Below are 15,335 nucleotides of genomic sequence, written 5' to 3' on the forward strand. Positions count from 1 at the left end.
TGAAAACAAAATGAATTAGGTTAGTCTGTTATGCTGATATTGTACTTCCTCTGTAAATAACAATTATACTCATGCAGCTCCTGAGTGAGAGAAACTAAGTCTATTTTCTACACTTTGATCTTCTACAGTTTAATCTTTAGGAAAAGGCAGCTTCACCTTGTCTGTTGTTATTGTTCATTTAGAAACTTGATCCAATTGATGTGAACCTTTTCAAAGGTTGCTATGAAAATCAGTGATATTGTATGAGCATTTCTCCTTTACTATCATTAAAAACATCACATTTACAGTTGACCTTGTATGTGTGAAATTATGGGCACTGAGGTTTCTTTTTTTTTGTAGCAGTGACTTTTTATTTGCAGTTGAAATTTGGTTCTGATAATTCTTTAAAATGTAAGTCTGTGGCTAATCGCCCTTTGAGAGTCAACAACTAGCACCACAACAAAAATCTGATAGAGCAAAGTAAATTGCTGTGGCTTCTGGTGATACTGACATTGTGGTCTTATAAAGAAAAAAATTACTGGTCTGAGTAAGAAAATGAACATTATATTCAATATTAAATATTGATGCTCCATAAGGCAAAATTAAACTCAACTGGGAATCAAGAAAACTCTGCACATTTTATGATTCTCTCTTTTCTGATGCACACATAAAGTTCAGTTCATGAAGTTTTCTACTAACTAGCTGTTGATCTGAAGCAGGAATGTTAAATTAGCAACACACACACACACACACACACACTAAAGTGCAGAGAGGCGGCTCCCCAGCCAGGACTGAAGTTGAGAGCTGCTTCTCAAGATCAATACATGTTCATTGGGCTCTGCTGCTATACCACTAATGTGCTTTCAGAAAAGAACTTACGATAATAGTCCACGTATAACTGGAGATGTGGGAAATCTGCAGACAAATTTCTGATGTCTTCAAGCACTTCATCTGGGTAGCAGTAACTACACTATTACGAGAAAATGAAGACAGTGATGAGTAAACAAGATGATCCTGAGGCAAATCAACTTCAAAATGACATAGTTCCAATATAACATGAGACCAAATTAAGTTAATGTTACCATATTAACATGACCATGCCTACCAACACCATAAAGACAATCATAGGATATACAACAATACTCTGGTAGTCTGCAATTTAATCACCACTACCAAAAATAAAGTAAACAAACTGACAGCAGGTTCTGAAACCAGACCCCCATATTTTCTCACAAGGGTGTTTATCGTTATATTTATTACCGGACAGCTATCTTTCCTCGTACTGAAATATCTAGTTGAAAATGCCATCCGGCAAAGTTTTCATCTTAATACTACACTACCGGTAATTAGCTTGTTAGCCCAAGAACCAAGCTGCCTCGCTAGTGTTGACAGTAAACCTACCTCGAGAAGTGTTTGATAGTTCAGTTCTGCTGAAACGCGCGACATCCTCTAACAGCACGAGCACTGCTCATGCATTCATCGTCAAGTAATTTTACAATATGAACGGGAAATCATATCTGTTGCGTCTTCCATCACTTAAGTTTACATGCCATTCAGTCAGTTTTGGTTTCTTCAGATCATGAACGTCGCTACGTCTCGTTACTGAAAGTTCAAATCTGGTCTCAGCAGTCCGCCATATTGAGTGTGGCAGGAAAGAGCTTTTCTTTAGTGTTTTTGCTGTGTTTGGTGCGTTTTTGAAATGTTTGTGGGTTTGCTGAATTGAATTTGGGTTCCGGCCAATGACATGGAAAACGAGCTTAAATGTAAGTACACTTAAATACATATTCCTGATTACATAGCCTAATATGGTAGTAAACAACGTTCTTTGCTGCAGTACCACTGGATGTCAGTATAAGACATCAAATCTCCCCTTCACTGCACTGGCGCTGCATCCATGTCCTTCACCCAGAAGTACAGTACCAACAAATGTAAAGCACTGAGGAATTTACAGTCTATGGTTTATCTGTTATGTGGGTTAACTGTTGGTTTTACTATTATTTAGCCATTTTTTTCTCTTCAGCGTACAAAACTTTAGAAATTGCTTTATTTTATTCATCAAAATGAAATAATTTATTTTATCACTTTTAGTAAGCATTGTGAAAGAAGTATTTTATTTACATCGCTGAAAAACAATCATTATGTCATTTTATTCATATTTGACATTGATAAAAAAAAAATTGTAGCTATGTGTGTGTTTGTGTGTGTGTAACCTGAAGATTCTCAGTTTCGTGATTTACTAGATAGGCTATGTGTTTGTGTAAAATGTTAAAATTTGTTGTATACAACGTTCTTGTAACATAAAAAAGATACTATTAGCCTTTAAAACAAATGGAGTATTTCCCAGAGATGGGTTGCACCTGGAAGGGCATCTGCTGCATAAAACGTTTGCTAGATAAGTTGGTGGTTCATTCCGCTGTGGCGACCCCGAATTAATAAAGCGACTAAGCTGAAAAGAAAATGAATGAATGAAAAAATGGAGTATGATGTTGACATGTTTACAATTTATTTGATAGTCTTTGTTACGGTGTAATTGGCCATGTTTTAGATATTAATTAGGCACAACTTATACATTCTATAGTATGTACATGTGTAACAAGAACAATGTCCTTGCTGTAACAGCAAAATGTCCTTGTTACCAGGCATGCTTTATCTTAAAGATTAATGGTCATGCTTCTTAAAACCATGTAATTGCGTTTCCGAACTCGCCTTCCTTCATAAAAAACTATTACTCAGATATTCTGAGAAAGAAATCATCTGATTCAATGGCCATCTCATGGTTTCACAGTGACAGACAGCATCCAGAATTTAAGCTCCATGTAGTTGGCCAAAACAATCTCAGCTATCCTACCGAGATAACACAGACTAATTTCCAGAGTTATTTCCCATCCTCCAATTTCTTTTTTTTTCTCTTTTTTTGTGAACCCATGAGGTGACCAGAACACAGTGCAGAGTGGGTGGACAGACAGGCCACAGAAAGGACTGTGATTTATGATGGAGAGGTAAGATTAGAGACACAGTGAAACGAATGTAGTTGTCACTCAATTGTGATGGCATGACCTGGGTTTCTACTGATGACAATGTCTACCTGCCATGTGTGATTATGCTATAGTGTGAAGGTGACCCCCATGAGTATGAGCAAGTCCTCAAGCTGAAAGTAGGCCATTGAATTGTGGAAATAGGCTTTCTGATTAGTGTTATTTTTTGATTTCTAGTATTTTTTTCCTGTTCTTTCAACCAGATGTTTTTAATATATGTGTCATTTCATACCACATGTTTATTGTATCATATAATCTAACCTTTTTTATCAATCATGGCATTGCGTCAGCGGTCATATATTTTCTAATATTTGCTTTGTTCTAAAAACTGCATGTGTCCATAAAGCATATGTTCATACAACTGCACTATATATGCAGTACACTGTTTATGAATATCATTATAAATTGCAATAGTATGATAAAAATAGCATGACATGCATAAAGTACAGGGTGGGCTATAGAACTTGTAGTATGGGTCATGATGACAACAAATTAAATAGATGATAGCGAAATTTCATATTTCCCAGGTGAACAAAAGGTGGTGTTTGAAATTTTGACTTTACTAGGCAATGGAATGACTATATACTTGTATTACTGAAGTCTCTAAAGATGTCAGTAAATATTTCCCACTTTCAACATTAATAGTAGGCATTGGTTATGAAAAACAGTTTTAGGAATATGTATTTATTACCAATTTTTTATGCTTTGATGCACCCTGTGCAACCAAATTAGAATGTGACAGCGTTTGCCAACATTATTTTCATCATAATTGGTTTCCAAAAGTTCTTTTTCAGTTTATTTTTCTCATAGAGGCTTTAAAAACACAGTGCAAAATAAGGTACACATAGCAATAGAGACTATTTACAGTAAGTGAAATAGCATATTTTCTCAAAAATACAATGCTGGTTGAAAGTTTGTGAACCCCTTGCATAAAAACCGAAAATGTGAATAATTTAAACAAGATAGATCATACAAAATGCATGTTATTTTTAATTTACTACTGTCCTGAGTAAGATCTTTTATATAAAAGATATTTAGCTCACAGGACAAAAGCATAGCTAAAATTATTAAAATAACCTATCTTTTAATACTGTGTGTGGGTACCTGGTGGTCTGTCACTGGATTTCTTATTATGTGATGGTTGTTCACGAGTCCCCTGCTTGATCTGAACAGTTAAATTGCCTGCTGTTTTACCATGACAAAAATCCTCCATGTCCTGCAGATTCCTCAGCTTTCAACATCTTTTGCATATTTCAGCATCTTTTGCATATTTCAACCCTTTCCAGCAGTGACTGTATGATTTTAAGATTCAACTTTTCACACTGAGGACAATTGAGGGACTCAAACACAAGGTTCAAGCAATCACTAATGCTCCAAAAGGAAAAAGGAGGGGGGTGAAAACTTTTAAACAAGATGAAGAAGCACTACTAAATTAATTCACAGTGTAGTTTGAACAGATTGTATGGTGGAATCTTTTCATAAGATTAGCTTATTACATTCTTTTGATTTATAATTTTTTTAACAACAAATTCCTCTGTTAAACACAATATTCTGAAACGTGAGTTTAGAATATGAGCACTGATAGCTTTCACAGAATAGTATCCCATTGATTATAAACCTTGTTGTTGTTGTTCATAGTAAATATGTCTTTAAATATTAACTTTTTACATTTTCGTAAAAAATCTATTTCCCTAAGAAGAAAATGAATGGAGTTGTACTTCCAGAACCCAACTGTTGCACTATAACTGGAAGTGACTGATCGGAGCCTCACACATTCAAGATAAAAATGGCCCTGTCTGTTCTTACATTAAAAATAAATCAAATGAAACCTTCTACTTTCATGTCTCTCATATCACATTGCGAACTCGTCTCATTCGAATGCAGCTCACACCATCTTACATCTGTCACATCTGTTGTGATCTTAACATGTGCTCCTTTGTTCATGTGTTGTTTTTTATTGGTTCAGTCTCTAGTCAGGTGGGACCTCAACTTGTCACTGGTTCATTTTCTTAATTACTATTAATTATTAATGTAGTCTTTGTTGCTTGTCCATAGTGATGTCCGATGCTGCTCCCTATCTACTATAGTGCACTACAGTATATTGGTTGGTCGTTTACTTATTCTAAGCTACTTTTAATTAGGTTAGTCAAGCTTCTTTATGTCAAGTTCATGTCTGTTCTAGTTTGTGGTTTTGCTTTTTTGTTGGAGGGCTGAAATACTGTTTTAATTGTTAGGATTTTCATCAAGATGATCAGGCAGACTAGAAATTCGTAGAGACTTGAAAGTTGGAGGAATGGAAGTACCCACCTGTCTATAACATCAAATAGACTCACCCTAATAAGCTGAGTGTGGCACTACAGCATAATCACTCATAACTTCTAAACTGCTCAGCAGAGACTCTTTTATTTTATCATGAAAATCCCTGGCTCAAGCTGAACTAAAAAAGGCTATAAAGTTTTTGATCACAACAAATAATCTGATATTTAGATTTTTTTTCTGATAAAAACCCATTTTTGTGAACTACTTTACTTTTCAGTCTGATTGGAATATTCATGACAGGGCAGAACATGTTGGAAATGGATGGGGCCAATTTTACTAATTCTTGAACAGAATGAAAATAGGAATACATATGCATAAGCTAAATCTAAGGTCACGGTAAAAAATAACAGGGATTGCCCCACACACACACACACACACACACACACACACACACACACACACACACACACACACACACACACACACACACACACACACACACACACACACACACACAAATGCCATGTTGTCATGGTTGATGACAGCTTTCTGAGCTTACTGGGCACCTACTAGCCCATATCTATCAGCTGATAACCACTGAAAATGGCCATTTAATCGTTTGATAATATTTGAATCGATTGATTCAAGCATATAAGACCAAGTTAATGGAGGCCAATTCAGAGCAAAACTCACTAGGCCTTTTTGACTAATTGCCTTAAAGGTCTGTGAAAAATTTGGAAGAAAATGACCTACATTATGTTTTAAATGTGTGCAATTGATTGCATGTTATGCACAAGTGGATGCTAACACTTAATCTTTACATGTTAGATCTGCTAATTGGAAAATTTTTGCCTTTAGAGCCACGTCTGCCAATCAAACCATTTGTTACATATTAGAAATTATTAAAAAAGTCCTATTTTTTTTTCAATTGACCTTAACCGCAATAAATAATTAACAAATAGAGGGAGAATTTGACAGCAGTAAGTCAAGAATTTGTAGATTTTGGATAGTAATAATATTCTCTCAGATGTAAATGCTGTCACTGTCACTTATCAAAAGGTTCATTTTACTTGAAAGGGTCCAAATTGGTATCTTAATATTAGTACTCAAATTTGAATCCTATCCAAATTTGAATCCTATCCTTACGAGTGTAAGGTAATTTAGACAAATGGACATGGGCAAAAACACCCAAAATGACTATAATTTCAAAGCAAAGGTTCAATTCCTCAAATTTCATCCAAAGAAGCTTGCATGTTTTTATCAAGGTCAGCCAATAGGCGGCGCTATGAATGTTACAACGCAAAGAAATGTTGTTTTATGGCAAATTATTTGAAAAAGAAAAAAATTATTTACTTTATCACTGATTTAAGTTTAAGTTTTAAGTGGCTTTAAACGTATAGTTTTGCTGTAGTATCTGGTTTAAGCCTGGTAAATAAACTGCACTTTGGTTCTTTAACAGTAGCTTATTGTCCATGGTGATGTTAAAATGTTGTTGGAAGACTTCATTTTTATTATTAGGCTTCTTCAATATTGTTGCAGTATTCATTTTAATTCACTTCATATTTTTGTATGTTGTTATAGACCATTGGTGCTTAAAAATAAGACTATTAAATATTGATTTGCAATATTTTAATTGTTTTATGTATCCACCATCCGTATTATCTGTATAATAAGCTGCTTGTTATAAGAAAATAAATTTGTTGAGGCAGAAATGATCCGCTCTGCGCCGGGGTGTATTTTGTGATAATGACCAACCGACTGTCCATTGTCCCGTACGTATTTCAGCACATTAAAAACATCAGTGAGCCCGCTAATGAGATTACTTTCCTCAAGGCGTTTCCAGGACACCATAAAGGTAATAGTTTCCCAGACACACTCTCAAAATCTTTGTGTGAATCGCCAGGCTGTAGCATAACAGCTTTCTCCAGCCAAGGTGAGATGGTCTCCCAGGTCCAGTCCTCATTGTGCCACTGCCCTACTTCCAGACAATGGAAGCACACTTCATTGCACAGGCTCTCCATGCATTTCACTTTGGCAACAGCAGGCCTTCTTTGCCATTGCCCCTAGAGTGAATTTACCCCAGCTGTGCATTAAGCCTTGCAAGTCCCCCTCTCTCATCAAATACACACGTGCACACACACACACACATAACCACAAAGTGCACACACAAGGCTTGACGGTCTTTATTGGTTGTGGGTTAGGCTGTACACAGCTGCCGTGCACATTGAAGCAGGCTCAAACAGACCGATACTGTCTGAGGGCCCATCTGAAAACCTCTCTGAGGTTCAATAAGGGCGACATTACTAGCAGCTAAGTCTCTTTGTCGCATGGAAAGTTTTCCACATGAAAGTGGGCATGCGTTGCATACTCCTGCCTGGAAGGATATAAAAGTCCCACAGGCATCAAGGCTCCTTTAAATTAGTAGGCGTGGAAGACTTTGCGGGCAATGAGAAGGAAAACGATTGGTCCCATCCAAATGGCTCTAATTAAAACCCGGTGTAGGGTGGAGGGCTGTCAGGGTGGGACTGTGAAGTAAAGGCAACCCAAATGGAAAAGTGGAAAAGACCTCAAACTTTGCTTAACAAGGCTTTCGATCCACAAGGTTTAAAATATGGGTGATAGAGTTTCATGCATTGATTTATTATGTAGTGCACAAAGACTCTACACCAAATGTAGAGAAACGCCAAAGCTGTGCCAACTTTTGTAGAAAACAAGTTTAGAAAGCTAGTGCCAATTTAAAATCAACAGAAGAGAGAAGGCCACCATGATTACGTTCTCACTGTAAAAGTTGTAAATAATCCAAAGATGATTGAAGTGTTTTACAAGAAAAATCTATTTTAATATTTCTACTTCAAAATTTCTTTTTAAATTCTTTGTTACTTGGTGATTCTTTGTAATTAGTCTAATTGTGAAAAGGGATTGCAATTTCAATGTGAAAATGCACCAAATCTTATTCAGTATTGTCTTGTTCTTGGTTAGGTCTGTATATAATGAACAGCCTTTCAAAGAGTTCCCCCTTTTTTAAACAGAGGCCCTTTCACATGCAGCACAACGTTATTACAGTGAAGTGAATTGCAGATGATTGGTGCTTTTATATCAAAAGCAAAAGCATTTATTGCTTTTGACAAAATCAGGCCTGCGTGATAGGTGGCGCTGGCTGAATTTATACCTGGTAAAATTATTTTCTTTGTTCTACATCAGTAACACAAACTAACATGATGACATTAATACAATATCAAACTTGCCACTGACTCTCATTATCTGTACAATTCTTTGTGACAGAAACTTTTTTCCTGGATGTTTTGGAAGTTGTATTCAAAATACACTTTGCTTAGAATCCTGAGGAGGCATGTGCCACAGAAAGGATGTGAGCGCCCATCTGTTTTCAATGTAGATAATCTCATGTCATTTACCCAGTCATTCTGCTTTGATGGCTGAGGCACTGAAAAATAATATCTTGATCGATTTGACACTATCCGGTTGTTAAGTGTGATGTCACACCAAGTAGCTTCCAGGTCCTAGTGCCACATCAAAGTGTATGATGCCTAATATAAGAAGGCCAAAAAACTGTTTTTTTTAATTAAATTCTTAAAATATTGGGTGAATTGAACAAGCTAAAGTGGCTGTAGTGTATGTGAGTGTGTGCAGGACTGTGTGGGTGTTTCCCAGTGTTGGCTTGTGGCTGAAATAGCATCCGGTGTGTAAAAGATGTGCTGGATAAGTTGGTGGTTTATTTTGCTGTGGCGACCCCAGATTAATAAAGGGACTAAGCCGAAAAGAAAATGAATGAATGTTAAAATATAGGTGTCTGTGATGCAGCATGATTTTATATAAAATTCACTTTGCGGAAACAGTATTTCATATGTCACAACTAGCAAGCAGATAAATTGCGGATAATACTGAGATTTTAGGCCATTTTCATAGGTTTCAGATAGCAATTTACATTCTGAATTCAATAGGAACACCAGAGACCCAAAATGAAAACCATAATATGGCCAATTATATGCAAGACTTTGGTTTTCAAGAAAAAGGAGGACACTGAAAGCATGCACAAAAAAGAACTTGAGATCTGCATTGGAAAAATTCACTATTGTCTAATAAATGTGCCTTTTCTCTCCAAATATTGATGAGTAATAAAATGTCTTTGTACTTAATTAAAGTAGACTTGACTTTAAATAAGAAGTGTAATGATACACAGAAGTCACAGCACTTGCTTTTTTCCCTCTTTATTCTGGACAAGCAGAAGTGTTTAATTAGAATGATATTCTGTTTACAGTAGCAAGTTTGCATGACCACTGTTTAATTTGACATCAACATGGCAGTGGAGGCACTTTTTAGACATGTTCTGTGTGAATGGTCCCCGAAGTTGTTGCATTGCTGTGGTCTTTGATGAATGGGACATCTGGATGCAGTTGGAGTACAGGAACCGAAGCGTGACACCTGTACTATGACAGTTCGGGACAAATAAGACTACACCTCAACTTTAAATCCCTGTATACATGCACAAAATAATGGGGTGTCTGTTGTTTTTGCTGTCTTCAGTAGTTTGTTGTTGTTCCATCTTCTCTATTGCTTTTCAGACTATAAAACATCAACCTGGTACAGTGTTGACTCCTTGTGGACAAAATAAGTAGTGCAAAAAATGAAATCGCACACATGAAGAGGTCATAAACTGTACGCAGAAGTAAAAATTGAAATTCTCATCACAACCAATATATGCATAATTTGGGCTAGCCAGGCTATTTGCATATGTAATCGTGTGTAAATGTCTGTATGTTGTTAGGTTTCTCTATGTGTGTATTTACCAAAAGGAATTTAAATGCATTTTTTGTGCTTTTGAACTGTTGAAGGCTAAAGAGGGCTTGTCAGATCCACTCCAGCCCGGAGAGGGGGCACTCTAATGGGGTTTGTCATCTGCTAATGATAGCTCACAGCCGTGTGCCGCCAGAGGTTTAGGGGAGCTTTGCAGGAAGGGAAGGGATCCATAATGATTTGGCATCTCTTAATGAGAGCCAGTGGGCATCCCTGACCAGTGCTCAGCTTGCTTTACTACAGGGAAAAGGCGAGAGAGAAACCCCCCACTGGAAAAGAGCAGTCGGCCGTTAACCCTTCAGCCTGCCACAGCACATTTACCATCAGCACCTCTTTAAATCTATCCACGCCTGCATTAACCCTCCAACCATCTGCAAGTGCACATTTAACACAAGCTATGTTATTAGGTCGAAAAAAAAAAGCTATGGCATTCAGCCCGAAAAGCCCACAGCACAGTAACATTAGGCCCGCTGCCTAAAAACATCTACTTTAGGTTTCACATAGCAGATGGTTAGCAGTTAGCTGCTCTTTGATATGAACAGGTAGTGTATTATTAATGAACAAACTTGTTAAATGTCACTCTAGATGTTTTGCTCCCTATTGAGAGTAGAATAGCACCATTTCATAATTAAAAACTATGGAGAAATATAAAACGATTCATTTAAGTTTATTGGTTGCATGTATATAATAGGGTTGGGCGATGATGACCAATTTGGCATCATACTATGTCTAATGTGAAACATCACGATGAACGATGTCATCTTCGTTGTAGACTGTGTTGAATTATTTATTTATGAATAATTAATTAATTCATAACGAATTAATTATTTGTGGCCTACCGTTTCAACTACCTAATCCACATGGTTTTTGTTTTACCAATAACCACATTATAAATAAATAAAGATTTGTTAGACAACAAATTACCACCTGTCAATCACTTTTTCCACAGGAATCTGGCATGAATAGGCAGAGTGATCTATGTCGATATAATGTCGTCTTGGTGGGTAAAACATCCAACAGGAACCAACCTAAAGAATCTGAGGTTTTCGTCAAAATGTGGAAGTAAGTTACAAGTGTGAAAACCAAAGATTGAAGCAGTGTACTGTTAACTGATAGATTTAAAAGACCGAAGAGTCGTTAGATAGAGACAAGATGAATTAAATATCACGTTTAACAACTATAGTGAGATGCTATCCAGCGATACACCCTTGATAAACTGTCTGACGTGCACTGCTCTCTGGGGTTTTGTGCTCAAAGCACCTGCTCCTGTTGATCACTGCATATCAGATGGCATGTATGCTGCAGCACATGACAGTGTGTGTGTGTGTCATCATGTGATGTGCATTTTCAGCGGTGTGGAAGGAGGGCTTTTCAGAAATGTTAGATGAAACACCAGTGTGGACGTGGATCGTTTTCATTCTAAAATGCCAGATTAGATCTAAGACTTATTAGTGTAGACTAAAGGCTCTTACACACCGGGATGCTTTTTTCGTTTGCAGTTATTGTTAGCGTTTTTTGAGACGTTTTTCCAGCTTTTTTGCTGGCGTCGAGCAGAAGAGTATGCAAAATCACTCCTTGACGTTAAGGCTGCTACACACCGGGGCGCTTTTTGTTTGCGTTTATCGTTAGCATTTTTCAAGAAGTTTTTCCGGATTCAAACCCAAGCGATTTTTCACTGGCGTCGAGCAGAAGAGTATGCAAAATCACTCCTTGACATTAGATGGCGCTACACAACTTTAAACTTTTGACACCTGCTTGTAACACAGAAGAAAAAGGCAAAAAGATGACACACTTGTTTTTATGGATGGTTCAAGTAGCAGCTTCAGCTCTAGCAATGAAAAAATAATTATTGTTCACCAATGAAATAAGTAGCTCCACGTTCATATTGTCTCTGGGCATCTTCTTCAATGTGCACTCGCATTGACAGTTTTGCGCTTGAACGCCTCCAAGTGCTGTTTACTGTAACTTCAGCAGCTCCGTGCACGTGAACAAAAGTGCCTATCTAATTGGTGGAGAAGGTTTCGAACCCCCCCCCCAAAAAAACAAGCATGAGCCGTTTAAACAAAAAAAATCACATTGGTGCCCTTTGTTTAGTCACGAGGCGATAAACGTTTACAGAAAAAGCGAGCAAAAAGCGTCCCGGTGTGCACGGGCCTTTAATTTTTAAGTTTAACAACTTTATTAATTCCACCAGGGGCAATTAGACTACGGTAGAAGCATTTCATGATACAACAAACACATAAAAGACCAATCACCTACAAACAGTATTAAAATAACACAATCCAGCATGTTCATAATAACTTCATAAATAGTACTTAAAAACATAAAAAAGACCAATATATTAAAAATGTACAGCTGTTAGAAGAGCCTTTGATGGTTCTAAACCTGCAGAGGGCAACAGAACAAAAAAAAGGCCTTTGTGTGTACTTTTGTTTGTACGTTTGTGTGTATTTTGTGTGTATCTTTTGCAAGCGAGTTGCTGCAGCTGGGGCGGGATGAAGGATTGTGATGCCCAGTCAGCATTGTGATGTCTATCAGCCATCCACGATGGAGGACTGCATTGTCTATTGACCCAACCCTAGTATATAAACAATATATTACAAGTTTATTGCAAAATGTGCACATAGAGTGTACATAGTGTAGATTTGCTCTTGACATTGGTGGGGACATACATCCCTAGAGCGTATTGTATTGCGCAAATTCTTTTATCGCTTTTAAAAGATAAATAAATACTTAATAATATGAAATTAACACTTAATAATACAAATAACAATCCTGTCCCATGCTGCAAAAGTCAATTTACATGATTTGACTGCAATTGGTCTCGAGGAGGTATGAGAAATTTAGAGAGGTGTGAGACGCAATTAAACTGTTTTCTCCCGATTATTGTTTTTCATAATCATGGAGGCCAAAATCGGTTGATTAAATTATTGGTAGTGACATTTCAGTAATTGGTGGATACTAGTGGAGACACATCCTATCCATCCATACCAATTCTTGCCCATGCAAAACTATGTAAGTACAAGATGCTAGGTAAAAAATCTTTTGTCATGCTTTGCTTGCGCTAAAGAGGCTGGCATTTTTTCATACTCATTTTTCTGCACAATTTCTTAAACATGCTTCTTGACTGAATATGAACAAATGGGCTCAACAGAAGCATTTAAAACAGATTAAAAACCTTGGAGCTTACAAAAGGTCTGTCTTTAAAGGTTTATCAATTACTGTTAAAAATCAATTTGGCTATGGATAAAAATTAATGAAGCTTTTACTTCCAGAACACGACTGTTCTGCTCTATTTCACACCAGTCTGTTGTTATTTTTTTAGTCGAAAAGCATTCTTACATATCTTGACCAATACACACTATAAAATACCCATTAATAACATTTTGTTATTTACACTTCTTTTGTTTGCACCATAGGACCCTGAGCTCTTTTCCGTCAGCTTTGATGTTGAACATGTAATTCTACACTGTGACTTATTGACATGTTGAAACATTGTATTGCATATTAAATGATTTATGTAGAAATAAACCCATGAAATAGATTATTTATTTGTTAATATTTTATTTATTTTTAAAGTGCACCTTAGCCTTGTGTGTTTTGTTTTTAAAGAAATAGTTGACAGTTTCCCATAGTATATAATATCTAATCTAACTTACACTGGAAAGATTTCATCAGAGGCTCACCCCAAATGATGCAATACATATGAATGGTGAAGTTGAGGTAGAAGTTGAGAACTCTTCTAAAGTTAACATTGTTATTGTGTTGTAAAAATGAGCATATGCATCTGAAAGCGTGCCACCATTTTTGTTATTAAAAATGTCTTCAGTAGTTTACAGGATAATTATTTTTTTTTTTTACTAAAATATAATTATAAATCATAAATCCAGAAATAGATAATTTTCAAGTTGCATATTATTTATTTTCAAGGCACTATATTGGATTATTTGGATATTATTTTAATATATTTAGTTATTGTTTTATTGGTTATAACAAACACATATGTATGCCTTTTCATTAAACAAATATGAATTTAATAAACCTTTATTATTTTAGGAACAAAAACTTCAATGACATTGGCATTTTATAAATGGAATGAAGAACATTGACAAAACAATCTCTTGAAAAAAAGAACCATGGAACAACACCATACACATTCAGCATACCTAATGTCCTATCTGAATCATCTGGATATCAGATATATTGCCATGTATGAACATATATATAAAATTATATATAATATATAACGTATACACTCACCGGCCACTTTATTAGGTACATCTTACAAGTACTAGGTTGGACCCCTTTTGCCTTTAGAACTGCCCTATAGTCCTTTGTGGCATAGATTCAACAAGGTACTACAAAAATGTTCCTCAAAAATATTGGTTCATATTGATGTGATAGCACATCCGTAATGCGAATCGTTCGTTGCACCACATCCCAAAGATGCTCTTTTGGATTGAGATCTGGTGACTGTGGAGGCCATTTGAGTACAGTGAACTCATTTTCATGTTCAAGAAACCAGTCTGAGATGATTCACGCTTTATGACATGACACATTATCCTGCAGGAAGTTGCCATCAGAAGATGGGTACACTGGGGTCATAAAGGGATGGACATGGTCAGCAACAATGCTCAGGTTGGCTGTGGTGTTGACACAATGCTCAATTGGTACTAATGGGCTCAAAGTGTGCCAAGAAAATATCCCCCTCACCATTACACCACCACCACCAGCAGCCTGAACCAATGATACAAAGCAGGATGAATCCAGGCTTTCATATTGTTGATGCCAAATTCTGATCTTACCATCCGAATGTCGCAGCAGGCCAGGCAACGTTTTTACAATCTTCTACTGCATTATTTTGGTGAGCCTGGGTGAATTGTAGCCTCAGTTTCCTGTTCTTAGCTTAGAGAAGTGGCACCTGGTGTGGTCTTCCGCTGCTGCAGCTCATCTGCCTCAACGTTGGATGTGTTGTGTGTTCAGAGATGCTCTTCTGCATACCTCGGTTGTAACAAATGGTCATTTGAGTTGCCTTTCTATCAGCTCGAATCAGACTGGCCATTTTCCTCTGACCTCTGGCATCAACAAGGCATTTGCGCCCACAGAACAGCCGCTCACTGGATATTTTCCCTTTTTCAGACCATTCTCTGTAAACCCTAGAGATGGTTGTGTGTGAAAATCCAAGTATATCAGCAGTTTATGAAATACTCAGACCAGCCCGTCTGGCACCTACAACCACATTCACAGTCA

The 15,335-nt window shown here is 36.8% G+C and overlaps 2 protein-coding genes across 16 annotated transcripts in view; one reads left to right on the top strand and one right to left on the bottom strand.

The window, feature by feature from the left end:
• The window catches only part of si:dkey-181m9.8, a 29,507-nt gene extending 27,940 nt beyond the window's left edge, over window positions 1-1,567 (bottom strand). For all 6 annotated transcript variants that reach the window (XR_015478520.1, XR_015478519.1, XM_087240907.1 and 3 more), the window contains exons 1-2: window positions 1,381-1,567; window positions 859-949 (exon numbers count right to left, since the gene is read on the bottom strand). Coding sequence is in view for 4 of the 6 variants with exons in the window: in XM_087240907.1 (XP_087097033.1) it covers window positions 859-949; window positions 1,381-1,425 (136 nt within the window). In the remaining 2 variants the exon portion in view is untranslated. The remainder of the gene's footprint in view (window positions 1-858; window positions 950-1,380) is intronic.
• A 97-nt stretch (window positions 1,568-1,664) lies between these two features.
• The window catches only part of LOC147837108 (uncharacterized), a 39,488-nt gene continuing 25,817 nt past the window's right edge, over window positions 1,665-15,335 (top strand). For 5 of the 10 annotated variants that reach the window (XR_015478522.1, XR_015478525.1, XR_015478521.1 and 2 more), the window contains exons 1-2: window positions 1,665-1,742; window positions 2,909-2,978. The gene's annotated coding sequence lies outside the window, so the exon portion shown is untranslated. The remainder of the gene's footprint in view (window positions 1,743-2,908; window positions 2,979-15,335) is intronic. The other 5 variants (XR_015478526.1, XR_015478523.1, XM_087240910.1 and 2 more) reach the window with 2 other exon arrangements.

The sequence above is a fragment of the Danio rerio genome, chromosome 2, assembly GCF_052040795.2.
Source record: "Danio rerio strain M-AB ecotype USA chromosome 2, GRCz13ab, whole genome shotgun sequence".
Taxonomy (NCBI): domain Eukaryota; kingdom Metazoa; phylum Chordata; class Actinopteri; order Cypriniformes; family Danionidae; genus Danio; species Danio rerio.